The sequence below is a fragment of the Penaeus chinensis genome, chromosome 34, assembly GCF_019202785.1.
Source record: "Penaeus chinensis breed Huanghai No. 1 chromosome 34, ASM1920278v2, whole genome shotgun sequence".
Classification (NCBI taxonomy): Eukaryota; Metazoa; Arthropoda; class Malacostraca; order Decapoda; family Penaeidae; genus Penaeus; species Penaeus chinensis.
In genome coordinates this window covers 17,734,398-17,749,397 of record NC_061852.1, presented here as the reverse complement: position 1 = coordinate 17,749,397, position 15,000 = coordinate 17,734,398, and the positions used below count along the sequence as shown (strand labels likewise).

Sequence of the window (15,000 nt, the reverse complement as noted above, 5' to 3'; positions counted from 1 at the left end):
AAGCCTTCAGACTAAACATTTTGCACATTGGTTGTGACTGTGGCAATGCAAATAGTGCAGTGCAGGAGTCATTCTACATGAGGTTGGATGTCCAATATTGCAGAGTGGATATCGAGAGGGGGACAACTATTTAGTTATGGCCTTGATATTGCATATTGAGTTTGTTTTCTTTATTTTCATTATAACATACATGATTTAGACAAACCTTTTACAACTGGAAGTTCATAGTTTCTGCTATAATTTGATATTTGCCAGGTTATTGTTATGCAATATTTCTCTTTCTGTTGTTATTGCATATCAATAGAAGGAGATATTTGACTGATCAAGCTTCATAAGGAGTGAATGATTAATGTAAATGGCATCCCAAAATTTGTTTAAATAGTTTTTTTTTCTCATTCATTCTTTTTTTATGTGTATACTTATTATCACTTTTTAGTTTTTTGCTCTTATTGCATCATTGGGATCATTTTTGTCATTATCATTCTTTCCAGTGTAATTGTTACCTCCCATATGCCTGTCTTTCTTTCATTTTTCTTCTCGATTTCCTTATTCTTTATCTGTCCTCTCCCTTTCTTTCTCTATTAGAAGCATGCTCTGCCTTCTAGCCCCTAGCTTGCCATGAGCAGGGTATTCACAGGGAGAGAAAAGCGAGTATCTCATCAAAAGGAGCGGAGCTAAGGGACTCCTATTCCCTTTTTCTTTGTTCTTCTTATATTAATTTTTGTTACTTTGATTAATTTATCTTTGTTGCTACTTCTCTAGTGCACCTGGATTTAGAAGAGGTCAAGTTTGCCTGAGGTTGTAGTACAATGAAAAAGAAAATGTGAATGCAAGCAGCAAGGGTTAGTCTAGAATAACCAGGATGAGACAATAATTTTCCTCACTTGAGTGTCCAATAATGTCATCTTGCCCCCATGAATCTGCCATTGAACTTGGCCAGTGACCTGTATATTGACTTTGCTTGTTGGGAACATTAGTAGATGAAACCTTGTAGTTGCCAGTTATTTTTTTGCATTTTCTTTGTTTTGGTGGAGTGGAAAGTCGAGATGATTCTTTCAGGAGTCGGTACTGGGGGAAGAGCTAGAGTAGGAATTGTGGGAGGCTGGCAGAGCATTAGCAAAGCTCCATCATTAGGGAGTATTTAGTGAAGATTAGTACCCTGTCAGTATACAGTGTTTGTATACCATCATAGTTTCACAAGTTTAGCATTGGTTGAGTGTATTGTATTTACACAGGCGGAGGTATGAATGAGAATTAATGTCTTTCCAGTCCAAGACATGTTTTTGAAGCATTTTGATCCTATCTTCATCTGAAATACATTTATCAACATGATTGCAAAACTTGTATATATCAGATATGAGCTGAAGATTCACCTGATATTCATGACCTGCCAGTCACTGTCCACATAATTGTTGCCATGACTTTGGAGAATTTGAAGTTGCCCAATGTGTTGTTGTCAATATTAGCAGCTTTCATTATTTTTCTTTTCTTAATCAGTGCAAGTTGCTTAGGCTCAGATGGAAGTCAATGTAAACACGGTATGGGCAGCTCCAAATTGTGGCAGCAGATATGTGGGTAATAAGCTACAGAGTAGGGATGTCATGTTGAACCATCAGCTCATGTCCAATATATATGTTTTGTAATATTGCTGATACCTGTATTTCCAGTGAAGATGTGATAGACATGCATCAAATAGATCTCTTGTGCAGTGAAGATATTTATACTTGTTTGCATTCGTAACTTTTTCTCTACATTTGCTACTGTGAACACTAGTTATTATAGTCTCCCTAGGGACAGCATTAGTCGTTGGTGTATTTTTTTTTGTTTTTCTTATCTTTTATTTTTTATTTTTTCATTTATTTATTATTTATGCTAAAATAATTTTCTATTTGGGGTATTGAATTTTCTTCGGGATATTAATTTTGTTATTTATCATCGTTTTGTTGTTTTTTTATTCTTTTGGTTGGAAGACCAGTATTCAATTTCAGTAGAACATATGCAAACGGTCTTCTAAGTAAATATAAATATCTCAGACCAGTTGACTCCAGTATCAGGCTTATCGTTATGATTTAGATTTTTTTTATGGAATGCTGCATTTGATCAATTAGATTCCAGATATTGTTTTAATTACTTTTGGCAGGATATTTTCATACACAACTCAGTTTTATTGATTGTACCTATATATATTTAATTTTGATTACCACTTTTTCCCCCAGGTGTTGGAGCCACAGCTGTTGTACACTCAGCGCTATGTATTCCACGCAACGAAAAATGTGCCATCAAGCGAATAAACTTAGAGAAATGGAATACGAGCATGGATGAGCTGCTGGTAATGAGAGGCCAATGTTGGAGGCCATCCTGGGGCATCCAGATTTCCATGCAAAGACTTTCTTCGTCTCCTTCTTCTGTGCTCTTTATCCTTTTTCTTATCTAATGCCCCTCCTCTTTCTGCTTTTCCTTTTCTTGTTTCTTGTTTTTTCATCCCCCCCCTTTTTCTTCTTTTTTTTCTTCTTCTTCTTCTTCTTCATCTTCTTCTTCATCTTCTTCTTCTTCTTCAAGATAATATTGGATAAAAGATAGAATTGACAGAATGCAATATATTCAATATTTTATTACATATTATAAGCGAGAAAGCTTTTGAAAGAGAATTAAGCTGTAGCATAAGCATAGTCTATTATATATGATATGATATGAAAATACTGACATAGTAAGATATATATATATATAAATATATATATATATATATATATATATATATATATATATATATATTTATATGAGTGTGTGCATGCGTGTAGCTTTGATAATGTAAGAGAATATAACTACAAATGAGAAATTTTACTTCCACAGAAAGAAATTCAGGCCATGTCCTTGTGTCACCATGAGAATGTGGTAACCTACTACACATCCTTTGTTGTAAAAGAAGAACTATGGCTTGTCCTCAAATTATTAGGTGGAGGATCACTACTTGATATAATTAAGCACAGGTAAATATTTATGTTAGATTCTAAGGAAGTTGGAAGCTGATTGAGTAAATCTAAAAATATATTACATCAAGTAATTTGTTGATTTTTACTTTTTTTTTTTTTTTTTGTTAATAACCATATTTTTCTTGTTACAGCAGTATATAATCTGTGATTTGAAATTTGCCCCCAGGAACAAATCTTGGCACACACAGAAGTGATGGATAAATACCTGTTATGGGTTGATCAATAAGCTTAGTTGAAGTTTAGATCTGTTTGGCAATTGAAGCTACAGTTGAGTCAGAAGGCTTTAGACCTGCCTCTATCTGTGTCAGTACTAGTTATCTTCCAGCACTGAATCCCCCCCCCCCTCCCCCCAGTAAAGGTGTTCTTGACAATTTAGCTATTATTGTGCATGCATTTTGTCCAAATAACCTCATTGTATTTCAAATAAATATCACCAGCAACCTGTCAGCTCTTGGTTTATTTTTATCACCAGCTAGTCCAGCTTTTTTGCTTAACCCCTTCCCGACGTGTCACGTCTCTGGACGTCATAAGAAACTGCTCGAAATATGGAAATTTATACATCTTGTTATGTATTAAGTATATAGTGTGTTATTAATATCAAAGTTCAGAAAATTGTCACAGGCATCCCACATACAGGAATTAGCATAGTATGTAAATAAAACACAAGTCAGTCAACTAAAACACATTTTTATCTGGATAAGATAGGTTATATAATACCAGCATTGCCGATTCACACTTGCTACATTCCATTCATACGAAGAAAGACTGTATGAGGATGATATGGGTATGGATAGAGGAATCTTGCCTACTACTGCCAGGTATATCAGTAGACAATCCTTGTCTCTTTGATCAAGAAAAGGACACTGAAAAAAAGCTATCCAGTTTTTGGTAGATAGTTCATGATCATGGCAAATATTACTAAGTGCACAGGATGCAGGAAGCCACGACGGGAAATGGGACTTTGGGTGTCAAGGAATTCCCAAGTCATGCTGATAAGATTGTTGTAAAGCTTGCCAAGAGATCAAGCTAGAATTAGAGTGTACTTTAATCTAACCCAGTGCCACCAGGGTTTGCATGTACATTACATTCCATTTCTATGGAGATTTTGTTTATTAATTATGTTTTTATATAGATGGCTCCTCAAGGGCTTTGTCATTTAGTCCTACTAATCTTGAGTGTATAACCTTTTCCTTGATCCCCCCCCCCCCATTAGTATTGGTAATAACATTATAACAATCATAATATCAATAATAGTAATAAAAATATCAGTATTAATCCATCACTTTTTAAGTGCATGTATTCAATAGTAACCCCAAACAATTGATGTCACTACCATCAGAGAGTGACAAGCTCTGTTGAAGGAGCCATTGGCGTGGGGTGTGTCACGATGTGATGCCATCTACAACTTAGTCCACACAACACCCATGCCGTGAAATCATGCTGTCTGCAACCAGAGAGGGTTAACAGCTTTAGAAAAAAAAAATCCTGCCAGCAATATGTTAATTGTCTTTGTGGTAACTTTTAAAAAATTAACCATCCTCTTTGTATTTTCCTCTTTATATTATTTTATCTTTTAAAATCATGCTGATTATATTTCTTTTTCTTCCCCTCTGTTTTTACCTCTTATCCCTCCTTTCCCTTTAGCAATTTGATATTTAACTCCTTTGTCTCTTTCACCTCATTTTTATTTTTTACTTTCATTGTTGATTTTTTCTCCATTCTCTTTCTGCCTTGTTCACTTTCACATACACCTCCCCAACCCCCTCTCTCTCTCTCTCTCTCTCTCTCTCTCTCTCTCTCTCTCTCTCTCTCTCTCTCTCTCTCTCTCTCTCTCTCTCTCTCTCTCTCTCTCTCTCTCTCTCTCTCTCTCTCTCTCTCTCTCTCTCTCTCTCTCTCTCTCTCTCTCTCTCTCTCTCTCTCTCTCTCTCTCTCTCTCTCTCTCTCTCTCCCCCCCCCCCATCTCCCTTCCCTCTCTTTCCACAATTTCTATTCTTTATTTGGTATTTGTCTCACATTTATTTTAATTTTCATCCTCCTCTCTTTCTGCTTTTATTTTCCTTCCTTCTACACTTCCTCTCTTTTTGCCTTTTCCCTCTTTTTGCTTCTTGTTCTCTTCCTTATCTTCCTCATCTTTCTTTTCTAAGTCATCTTCCTCATCTGCTGTTATCCCCTCCCCCGTTTTAATCTTTTATTATTAGTTTTGGTTAATTCCAGGTTTCCTTTGTTTACGAGCTCTTCGGAGATTCTTTGGACCAAGTGCATAGCGTAGGGTGAGCCTCCTTGGTGCACGAATATAAGTATACCATTATTTGTTGCAGAATGAAAACCTCTGACTGTAAACATGGGGTGTTCGATGAGGTAGTGATCGCCACAGCATTACGAGAGGTGCTTAAGGGACTAGAATATTTCCATAATAATGGCCAAATACACAGGTATGTTTGTGAATCTTTAAAGGAAAAAAAAAAAAAGAGTTCAGTTAGTTGTTGTTTGTTGCAGAATGAAAACGTCTGACTGTAAACATGGAGTATTTGATGAATTTGTGATCGCCACCACTTTGCGGGAAGTGCTTAAGGGCTTAGAATATTTCCATAATAATGGCCAGATACACAGGTATGTAAACTAGGAGGGTAAATCGCCACAAGCAGATTGTGGTTCTCTGCATCCAAAGTTGAAACCCTTCGGCAGCCTCTGGACAACTCTTTAACCCTTTTCTCCCCCTAAGATGGATGAGTAACCAGCATGTTAAGGATGTTGGCCATGTTTATTTTAGTTTCCACATATAAATACACACACACGCACACACGCACACACGCACACACGCACACACGCACACACGCACACACGCACACACACACACACACACACACACACACACACACACACACACACACACACACACATATACATTTACATATACATATACATATACATATAAACATATACATATATATATATATATGCTTATATATATATATATATATATATATATATATATATATATTTATATATATGTATAAATATATATATATAAATATATATATATATATATATATATATATATATATATATACATATATATATATATATATATATATATATATATATATATATACATATATATATATATATATATATATATATATATATATATATATACATATATATATATATATATATATAAAATTATGTATATTTATATATTTGTGGGTATTTATAAATACACATGCACACAAGCCATGCCACAATACAACACAATAATAACATTGACAGTTTTTTTGTTTTTTGTTTTTTAAGGTAAGTTCTGCATCACTAATTAGTAAATATTTTTTTATGATTACCTTAATCATGTAAGAGCTAATTCAAGGTTAGTCATTTTAATAAAACTCAAAAATGTTATTCTGAAAGGAGTTTCTCCAGGCACTATGACTGTGACACAGTTTTTAAGCTGATACACCCTGTTAAAGTTGCTAATGTAAATTGATACGAAAAGCAAGATTTTCCATGATAAGTGTTTGATATATTTCATCTTTTTTCTTTCTGCTGCTTTTGTGGCTGCATAACAGAAAATTTACTGCATGTTGTTTAGACATGAGATGTGTATCCCCTTTGTTAGAATGTTTGCAGTATTGGAGAAAAAACATTACCAAACAAAAGCAGTATTAATCATGTGTTCTACAAATTTGAGTTATTTATATAACTACATTTATTCTGCTTGGTTTTTAACCCTTTCACTGTTCAAACATAGAGAAAGAAACTCCACTTGCAAAAAGACTGCATGCAGACATGAAATAATATTTATCAACCTTGCCCTCTCTCATTCTGCATTGCCAGCAACATTTTGAGACAGTGCTTGATATGTTGCATTCATTCATGTTGGTAGCTGTGCAGCCATTGTTGCAAGCTTCCATATTTGCTTGATTGTAGCCTTTTCTAGTTGATGAGTCTCATTACCATTAAAAAGATTATCCATCTTTAAATTATTTAGTTTTAAGAGCAAACATTTTCAGACAAGGGAGACAGGGAGCAGAATAGGTATTCTAATCATTCTTTCTTCTACTATTTCTTCTTCTTCTTCTTCTTCTTCTTCTTCTTCTTCTTCTAGTCATCTACTTCTTTTCCTCCTCATCTACCCTTTCTTTCCTCCATTCCTTTTCTAGGCAAAAAGGGTATGCCTGCAATTGCATTAGCTGGATAGCTATATAAACAGATTACTGCCATATAAAGAGGAAAGAGTCTGTTTCTTTTCCTTAAGATCAGTGAAAAGGCTAAAGATTTGTACTCCAGTTGACTGTATTTTCTGTAGTCAGGAATGCAACCCATTGTTATAGATATAGATTGGTTTCTGGATTGAAGTAGTTTTAGAATATGGTATAGGTTTTTGAGTTACAACTTGGACATTTCAGAGACATAAAAGCAGGAAACATCTTGCTAGGTGAAGATGGTGTCGTCCAGATTGCAGACTTCGGAGTCAGTGCTTGGCTCTCAACAGGAGGGGATCTCTCTCGGCAAAAGTCCCGTCACACTTTTGTGGGAACTCCTTGCTGGATGGCACCTGAAGTTATGGAGCAAGTATGTATAGTACTGTAAACCTACAGACATTTTATTGGTCTTTAAACAACAACTAGTGAATCAAATACAAAATTGCAAATCTCTCTAGTCCTGTTCATTAACACAAATAACATGTTTACTCCCCCCCCACACACACACATGTATACCCAGAGATGTTTTCAGACTAGTTTTACACATATATATATATATATGATTTATAGATGTATTGATATTATTATAAAACATTCTTTGAACATTCATGAACTGATATCATGTCATGTCATGGAACAAACATATATCACTTATTTGTATTCCATTGACAGGTATCTGGATATGACTTTAAGGCGGACATTTGGTCCTTCGGTATCACAGCAATAGAGATGGTGACAGGAACAGCACCGTACCATAAATACCCACCCATGAAGGTCCTTATGCTGACGCTGCAGAACGATCCACCCACGCTTGAAACGGGGGCTGAGGAGAAGGTCAGTGTTGTGGACGAATCTGCAGTCTAGGAGGATTTGTCTTTGTGATGGAAGTTCTGTGCAATTTGAAATTTGGTAAAGAATAAAAGAAATTTTGTGATACAGGGGCAATAAGAGAGAAGGAAGTTGTCTGTGTGTGTGCTCGTCCTAGTTGTTTAACTATGGAATAGAGTTGAGCTTAAGGTGTTCCCTGTGCTCTTAACCTGTTACTGCCGGGCCACGCGTATAGCTGTCATAACAAACCACTTGATCTGTCGGGTACAGCTATACACGTGTCGAGAGGGAAGTTCCAGTACATGTGGCGGACTCCCGCTCCAAATCTTTACTAACTTCAGGACTTCATCATAATTCAAGTCCCTGGAAGTTGTTGCCTAGCTAGTTAATGTTTGTTTCAGGTTATTGAACTCTTTCCTCAAGTGGTAGCCTTTCCCCCAAGGACAGTATTAAAAATCTATTATTAATAATCTTTATTTATTGTGAATAAGAAGTTAGGCATAGACTGCCTGTCTGTGCCCTCTTTTTCCCTTGTGTATTCTGTCATGTTTTGATGTAGGCACTGCTTATTTGTTAGTTTTTTTTTTTTTTTTTTTTTTTTTTTCTCACTCACTGAGTCAAGTTGCATTTTGAGATTTAAACTTTTTCTGGTGATTGTGCTACCAAAATCTCTGATTAAAAATATTTCCATTGATTTGGTTTCAGTAATTTGTAGTCCTTCCTTTATGCTTTAGTATGCATGAGTGATTTACTCCTTTAAGATTTGTCTCTGTTATAACAATTAACTTAGTCAAGAGTGAGAAAGAAAAGTAATCATCCTTTACTCTCCCTGCAACAGGATCAGTATAAGGGCTATGGAAAGACAATCCGAAGGATGATCACGGAGTGCTTGCAGAAGGACCCAACCAAGCGCCCAACAGCCCAAGAACTCATCAAACATCCTTTCTTCAAAAAGGCCAAAGACAAGAAGTTCCTTCAGCAGGTGCTGCTGCAGGGAGGGCCGTCCATAGAGGAGAGAGTGGCCAAGGTAAGACCTCCCATTCAGGACTCGGTCACGAGTCTGGACTAGGTTGGTATGAGAGGCATTCCCTCACTTTCCCCCTTCCCCCTTCTTCTTTCTCCCAAACACCTCCCCCTACTAATTTTATGGTCGAGAGTTGGATAAGCAGTGATATATTTATTTGATTTTTTGCATGTCATTTTTATATTTTTTTTCTGATTGCAGGAGGAACCCAATTTAAGACGGAGGGTGAGTTTAGACCCAAGTGCAATGATTTAAATATGATCATTCACGACTTCCCTTTGATGAGTTCTGTCTTTGAGCAGGTGGAACTGTAATGAAAGTAGGATATAACTTCTTATTTATTTTTTTATTTTTTTTTTTTTTCTATCATTCTGTTGATGCAGAACTCACTTGTAGTTTTTTCCACTTTAGAGTTTGATTTTTCAAATTTTGCAATCACTGATTCTCAGAGTATTTTATTTTGATTAAAAACAATTTATAATGCCTTTCTAAACTGAAGTCAAGGATGATAATTATAGTATATTTTGTAGTTTAATAATCCAAATACATCCAGTTTTTAATCAGTCATAGTCTATGAAAAATCTAAAACAAATATCAAATATCTATTATAAATTTTGCTTTGATGAAGGTTTCAGAAACTCACTCTTGAATCCAACAAAACTGAAAAAAAAACAGTTTACTTGCTAGTGATTGTTTCAGTCTTTCAGTAAACTATTTATACTTGCTAGAGTTGGGGTAGATGGATAAGGTGCTTCTATTTTGGCATCTTTAACTTGTTTATAGTAATTATTATCATTATTTTGATTTGTTATTATCATTATTGTTATTTTATTGTTTATACACCTTTGCAATTTCAGTACACCCCTAATCTTTCTTCCTTGAGGGAACCAGCACGTTTTCCCACTGAGTTTTGTGCTTCCACAATTTTATGTTGCTCTCTCCAGCCTACCTCCTCTTCTCCACCTCTTCTGCCTCTCATCTCCTCTTCATTTGGCTCTTTGGATGACTATTGTTAATTTCTAAGAAATTTTTCAAAATGGGAAGTGTAGTTTTTTAGCGTGTGATTAGATATTCCTTTCAGACATAGGAAAAAAAGTTAGTTAGTTTTTTTTCTGCACAGGCATTTGTGATAAGTCCTAAGGTTCTTGTTATCAGTGAAATAATAAAGAAGCAAAATTGTTTCAGAAGGTAAATTATCTGTTGACCTATTGATGCCATGATGACATCAATGTTTGTAATTGTCTTTATGTATAGATGGCACTAGAAGTGCTTAACCCAATGGCTGTAGGCTTATGTACTCTTCACTGTACACAAAATTTGTGTATTTTGTTGCACACAGATGGCCCCACAAGTGCTCATCCAGTTTGTCGGTTAATAGGCCCTAGTGACTGCACCTGGTTTCCCCGTTTCTTGAATTTGTAAGGTTTTTTTTTTTTTTTCTAACATTTAATATCAATACTGTTATTATTATTGTTGACACTATGAATAATATATGGTTGTTAACCCCTTGGTGACGGGTGAAGAAAACTAAAAAAAAACAAAAAAACTCTACGCTCTGGCGATCAATGGCAACGCGCCAACTTTGAGCGTGGGAGTTCGGTACATCAAGCTGAATCACCTCCTCGGAGTGCTTCGGCACACCGCCGCGGCGCACAGCTGTACGCCAAATTTCGAGCGGTTTGTTATGATGTCTAGAGACGTGACCTGTCGTGAAGGGGTTAAAATACACAAATGACAATAAAAGTAGTAAAAGGATATAAGAGAATCTGAAAATCAAAGAATACTGTGAGATAAGTAGGACTAGTAATTGACTCATTAAGGACTAAGTACTTGTGGAGCCATCTATATGTAACCACAAAGAATGAACTAAAATTACAGTGAACATAGGTCCTAATCATGCCATCTGCATCAAATGGGTTAACATATTGCTGCAAGGGGAACATTGTATGTCCACTGTAGTTTTGTTTTGTGAATTGTCTTTACACATAGATGGCTCTACAAGTGCCCAGCCACCAAGAGTTCAATTAGTAGGCCACTTGATTTCCCCTTTCTTTGAGTGTTCAGGAAAAAAAAAAAAATTCTATTATTATTTTTATAAACTTCATGATTATTATAATGTTGAGAGCAATATAAAAGCAATAAACAATCTTTACAGAAATCAAAGAAAAGGGTAAATATCTGAGATGGGTAAGACTAGTAATTGACTCATTGGTGAGTCATCTGTGTGTGAATACAATTACTAAACTCATGGTGGACAAGGCATGCCATTCCTACCGGCAATGGGTAAATAATCAAGAAGTCAATTACTAGTCAAAGCAAATGACAAAAGTAGGCCTTGGGCAATGCTTATGCAGAAAGAGGAATAATAACTTTGCAAAGGGGAGGCAAGGAATGTTGATACTTCTCATGATTGTTTGTGTGGGCCTGGCCTACAGTTCACACACCTAGGACCCTGTACAGGCTGCCAGGCAGTCGTATCCAATGGGATGATATATTTGATATATATTTGATAGCATTTTAAAAATCATAATGCTGATAATAATAACAATAGCAACAACTATATTGATAGTATTAGAAAAAACGTTTTTTCCTGACAACTCAAGAAGAGGGGAAATCAGGTCAGGCTGGCCTTCCAATTGGCTCTTTGGTGGCTGAGAATTTGTGGAGCCATCTCTATGCAATCAAATTTCCAAAAGAAAACTAAAGTCAATAGTACTTGTACCCGGTAGCAACATTTTAGATGGAACTCTAATTATTTGCTTGCATTTTGATATACTTCAGAGACACTGATTGTAGAGCATGTTTGTGTAAAAATAAGAGCATCAGCATCAGAAACTCAAGAACTGTAGGCTGAGACAAAGACATTCCAAGCTGTGTTGTCTGTGAATCACAGATTTTCAATGATTCAGATACTATCATTATATCTCTTTCATTCTGTGGATAAAACCCTTAAATAATCTGTTGAAATTATTGTATGACTATTGTACTCCTCTCTGTGACCTGTGGCTTATGTTATGTATCACTTCGTGCATAATGTTAGAAAGACCATTCACAGTAACTGTAGACAGTAGGTCTACTTGATGTCTTCAGTAATTTTTAAGAGATAGCTCCAAACCCCCAAAATTTAGAAAATATATGTGAGGTTTCCCAGTAGTTGAAGTTTCATCAAATGCCTATATATATTAAATTGTTGTCATGTAAGTGTTAGGGAAAGTGTCTGCTGTACAAGGCTGACTGGCACACTGAGAACTGCTGTCTGTCACTTTTTTTCTTTGGGTTCATTCTTTTTACTGCATTACTTTATAATCGGAATTGGGACTCTGCATTCGTTTGTTATTTTAGGACATGCATACATGTACACACAAATGTATTTCTGACAAAGATATAATTGAAACAGTGAATATATTCATTCTCATTCATACCTTTTCTGCCTTTGTTGCAATGAACACAGTTCACACATAACATCCACTCCTGTATTAATAGACGGAAAGAGGGAGACACACACACACACACGTGTGTGTGCACTCACTCACTCACTCACTCACTCACTCACTCACTCACTCACTCACTCACTCACTCACTCACTCACTCACTCACTCACACACACACACACACACTCACACACTCACACACACACTAAATATATCTCCGAATATCTATAACCTCTTGTGGGATTGTTTTAAGATCTATGGACTTACCTTATCCTACAATTGTTTGAAGATCCTTAACCCCTTGGTGACGGGTGTAGAAAATTAAAAAAAAACTCTACGCTCTGGCGAACCACGGCAACGCGCTGACTTTGAGCGCGGGAGTTCGGTACACCAAGCCGAATCACTGCCTCGAAGCGCTTTGGCACGCCACCACGGCATACAGCCACACGCCACATTTCGAGCGGTTTGTTTGTTTGTTTTCACGTCTATAGACGTGACCCGTCAGGAAGGGGTTAAATTGTTCCTCATGTGAACTGGTGCCGCATCTGAAGGAGTAGTGGAAAATTGCACTGCATTGCATGAAGAGCTCCTTGCTGAAACAGTGACATCAGACAAAGCAGTTCATGAAAACATATTTATGTTATCAAAATATATCTCCAAAATAATTTCATACCTTTATGAAGTTTTTGCATTTTTCCTTTAATTAGATACTGGAATATTGCACAGTGTTAAATACTACACAGAACTCATGATTTTTTATAAGAAATATATATATATACATATATATATGTGTGTGTGTGTGTAAAGACATTATCACATTCTCAGTTACGTAGTTGATTTTCATTTGATGAATATAGAATAAGTTGTCCAAATTAGCATTTAGTTCAACCCAGTGAGAATAATTTTTTATGTTTGGGTATTTCTCTAAACAGGTTCATGGTATTTCCACTTCTTTTGGGTGCCTTTGGATGTAGAGGGTGTGAGCTTTTAATATTTTCTAAAATCACCTTTTGCATGATTTGAATTTTGTTATGGTTTTGGTATGGATTTCCAAGATTGTAGCTGGTATGGGGGTTAAGGTACAAAGTTGTGATAACTAGAAAAGCAAAAATCTATTGTCCTTCATTTACTGTGTAGTATTTAATACGGGTTTTATAAATGTTGTTAAGTTAAAGTGCGGTGTTGCTTTTTCCTGTTCACTTGATTTTTTCATCCCAAGTTGCATTACTTTGTGAGACAAATTTTGCATCTGTTGCATTCATTTTTCATGTTCTGATGTTGGCAGCTATGGTGAATCTTTAACGTTCTTATCCTTTCTCTCTCTCCCTCTCTCTCTCTCTCTGCCTTTCTCTGCAATTTTAATTGGTATTAATATTATTTCTCTGTGGTATTTGTATATTTGTATTAATTGTTGCTCTCCTTCTTTATTGTATCTCTCTTTTCCTTCACTCCTAAAAAAACCTTTGTACTCTTAGCTCGATTTAAATAAAGTGATGCACGTAATAAGGGATGTAAGAATAAGTGATGCTCCTCCGAGAGACCTCAAAAAAACAAACCATGTTTTCATATAGCAAATCCGTGGGCGCCAACCAGGAACATCAGGCCGCCTCCATCGCACCCAGAGTGGGGACTGGGTTTGGTCCAGCGACGAGGAGGAAGGGGAGAAGGACGGCGATGAGGTGAGTGACAGGGCTGTTTGGTTGCAGAGGAGGGGTTATAGGAAGTGAAGGAGGGTGTTGTGTGTTTGTGTGTCGTTCAGTCTGTCTGTGTTTGTGTTTGTGTTTTTGGATGGGATGGTGGTTGGGTGTGCATGTGTGTATTTGAGAATAGTTTTGAAATATAAGAGAAAAAAGAAAAAGTAGTAAAACAAGAAGCCTTTCCAGCCAGATAAGGTGTCTGTAAGCAGTGCAGAGAGTGGTGGAGAAAAACAGACTCAGCAGCAAACTTCAGGCCAGCCAGAGCAGACACCGCCACAGTCACAGCCAGCAGCTCAGGAGCCTTCTCAGACACAGCCAAGTCCTGCAACCAATACTCCTCAACCAGAACAGCCCCAAGTTCCTCAGCAGCAGCAGCAGCAGCCACAGCCACAGCAGCCTGCAGTGTCCCCACAACCTCCCCCTCAGCAAGCAACACAGATACAGTATGCACCCCAAGTTGTCCCACAGTTCCAGCCAGGCATGGATGGAACCACTGCTCCTGGTGCCTACAATGCCTCATTCCAGCCACAGCAGCCAGTGCCGCCAATACAGCCGCAGATGCCACAACAACAAATACCTCCTTTGTATCCCATGGAACATGTTCCTGCAGCATCCGTGGGAATGATGCCTCAACAGGTGTGATTTCCAAGAAAGACTTCCTGGATTTTATTTCTGTTTTAAATTGTAAATATAAGATAGATGTGCAAGTAATTTTTTAAATATTTAAGTTACATATACTACGCTGATTGTACACACTGGCAAAAAGTACTTTTGGAGAAATATACATTTATCTGTAAAATGCTTAGTGTGGGTAAATGACAAACTACTAGG

General features: G+C 36.6%; 1 protein-coding gene across 14 annotated transcripts in view; it reads left to right on the top strand.

Annotated features, from left to right (window-relative positions):
* Positions 1 to 15,000, top strand: part of LOC125043524 (serine/threonine-protein kinase OSR1-like) — a 109,310-nt gene that overhangs the window by 86,057 nt on the left and 8,253 nt on the right. For 12 of the 14 annotated variants that reach the window (XM_047639653.1, XM_047639652.1, XM_047639655.1 and 9 more), the window contains 9 exons: positions 2,217 to 2,329; positions 2,851 to 2,987; positions 5,309 to 5,422; positions 7,394 to 7,559; positions 7,862 to 8,023; positions 8,856 to 9,044; positions 9,243 to 9,266; positions 14,044 to 14,151; positions 14,356 to 14,805. In XM_047639653.1, the coding sequence (XP_047495609.1) occupies positions 2,217 to 2,329; positions 2,851 to 2,987; positions 5,309 to 5,422; positions 7,394 to 7,559; positions 7,862 to 8,023; positions 8,856 to 9,044; positions 9,243 to 9,266; positions 14,044 to 14,151; positions 14,356 to 14,805 (1,463 nt within the window). Of the gene's footprint in view, positions 1 to 2,216; positions 2,330 to 2,850; positions 2,988 to 5,308; positions 5,423 to 5,486; positions 5,601 to 7,393; positions 7,560 to 7,861; positions 8,024 to 8,855; positions 9,045 to 9,242; positions 9,267 to 14,043; positions 14,152 to 14,355; positions 14,806 to 15,000 lie in introns of all 14 variants that reach the window. The other 2 variants (XM_047639649.1, XM_047639650.1) reach the window with 2 other exon arrangements.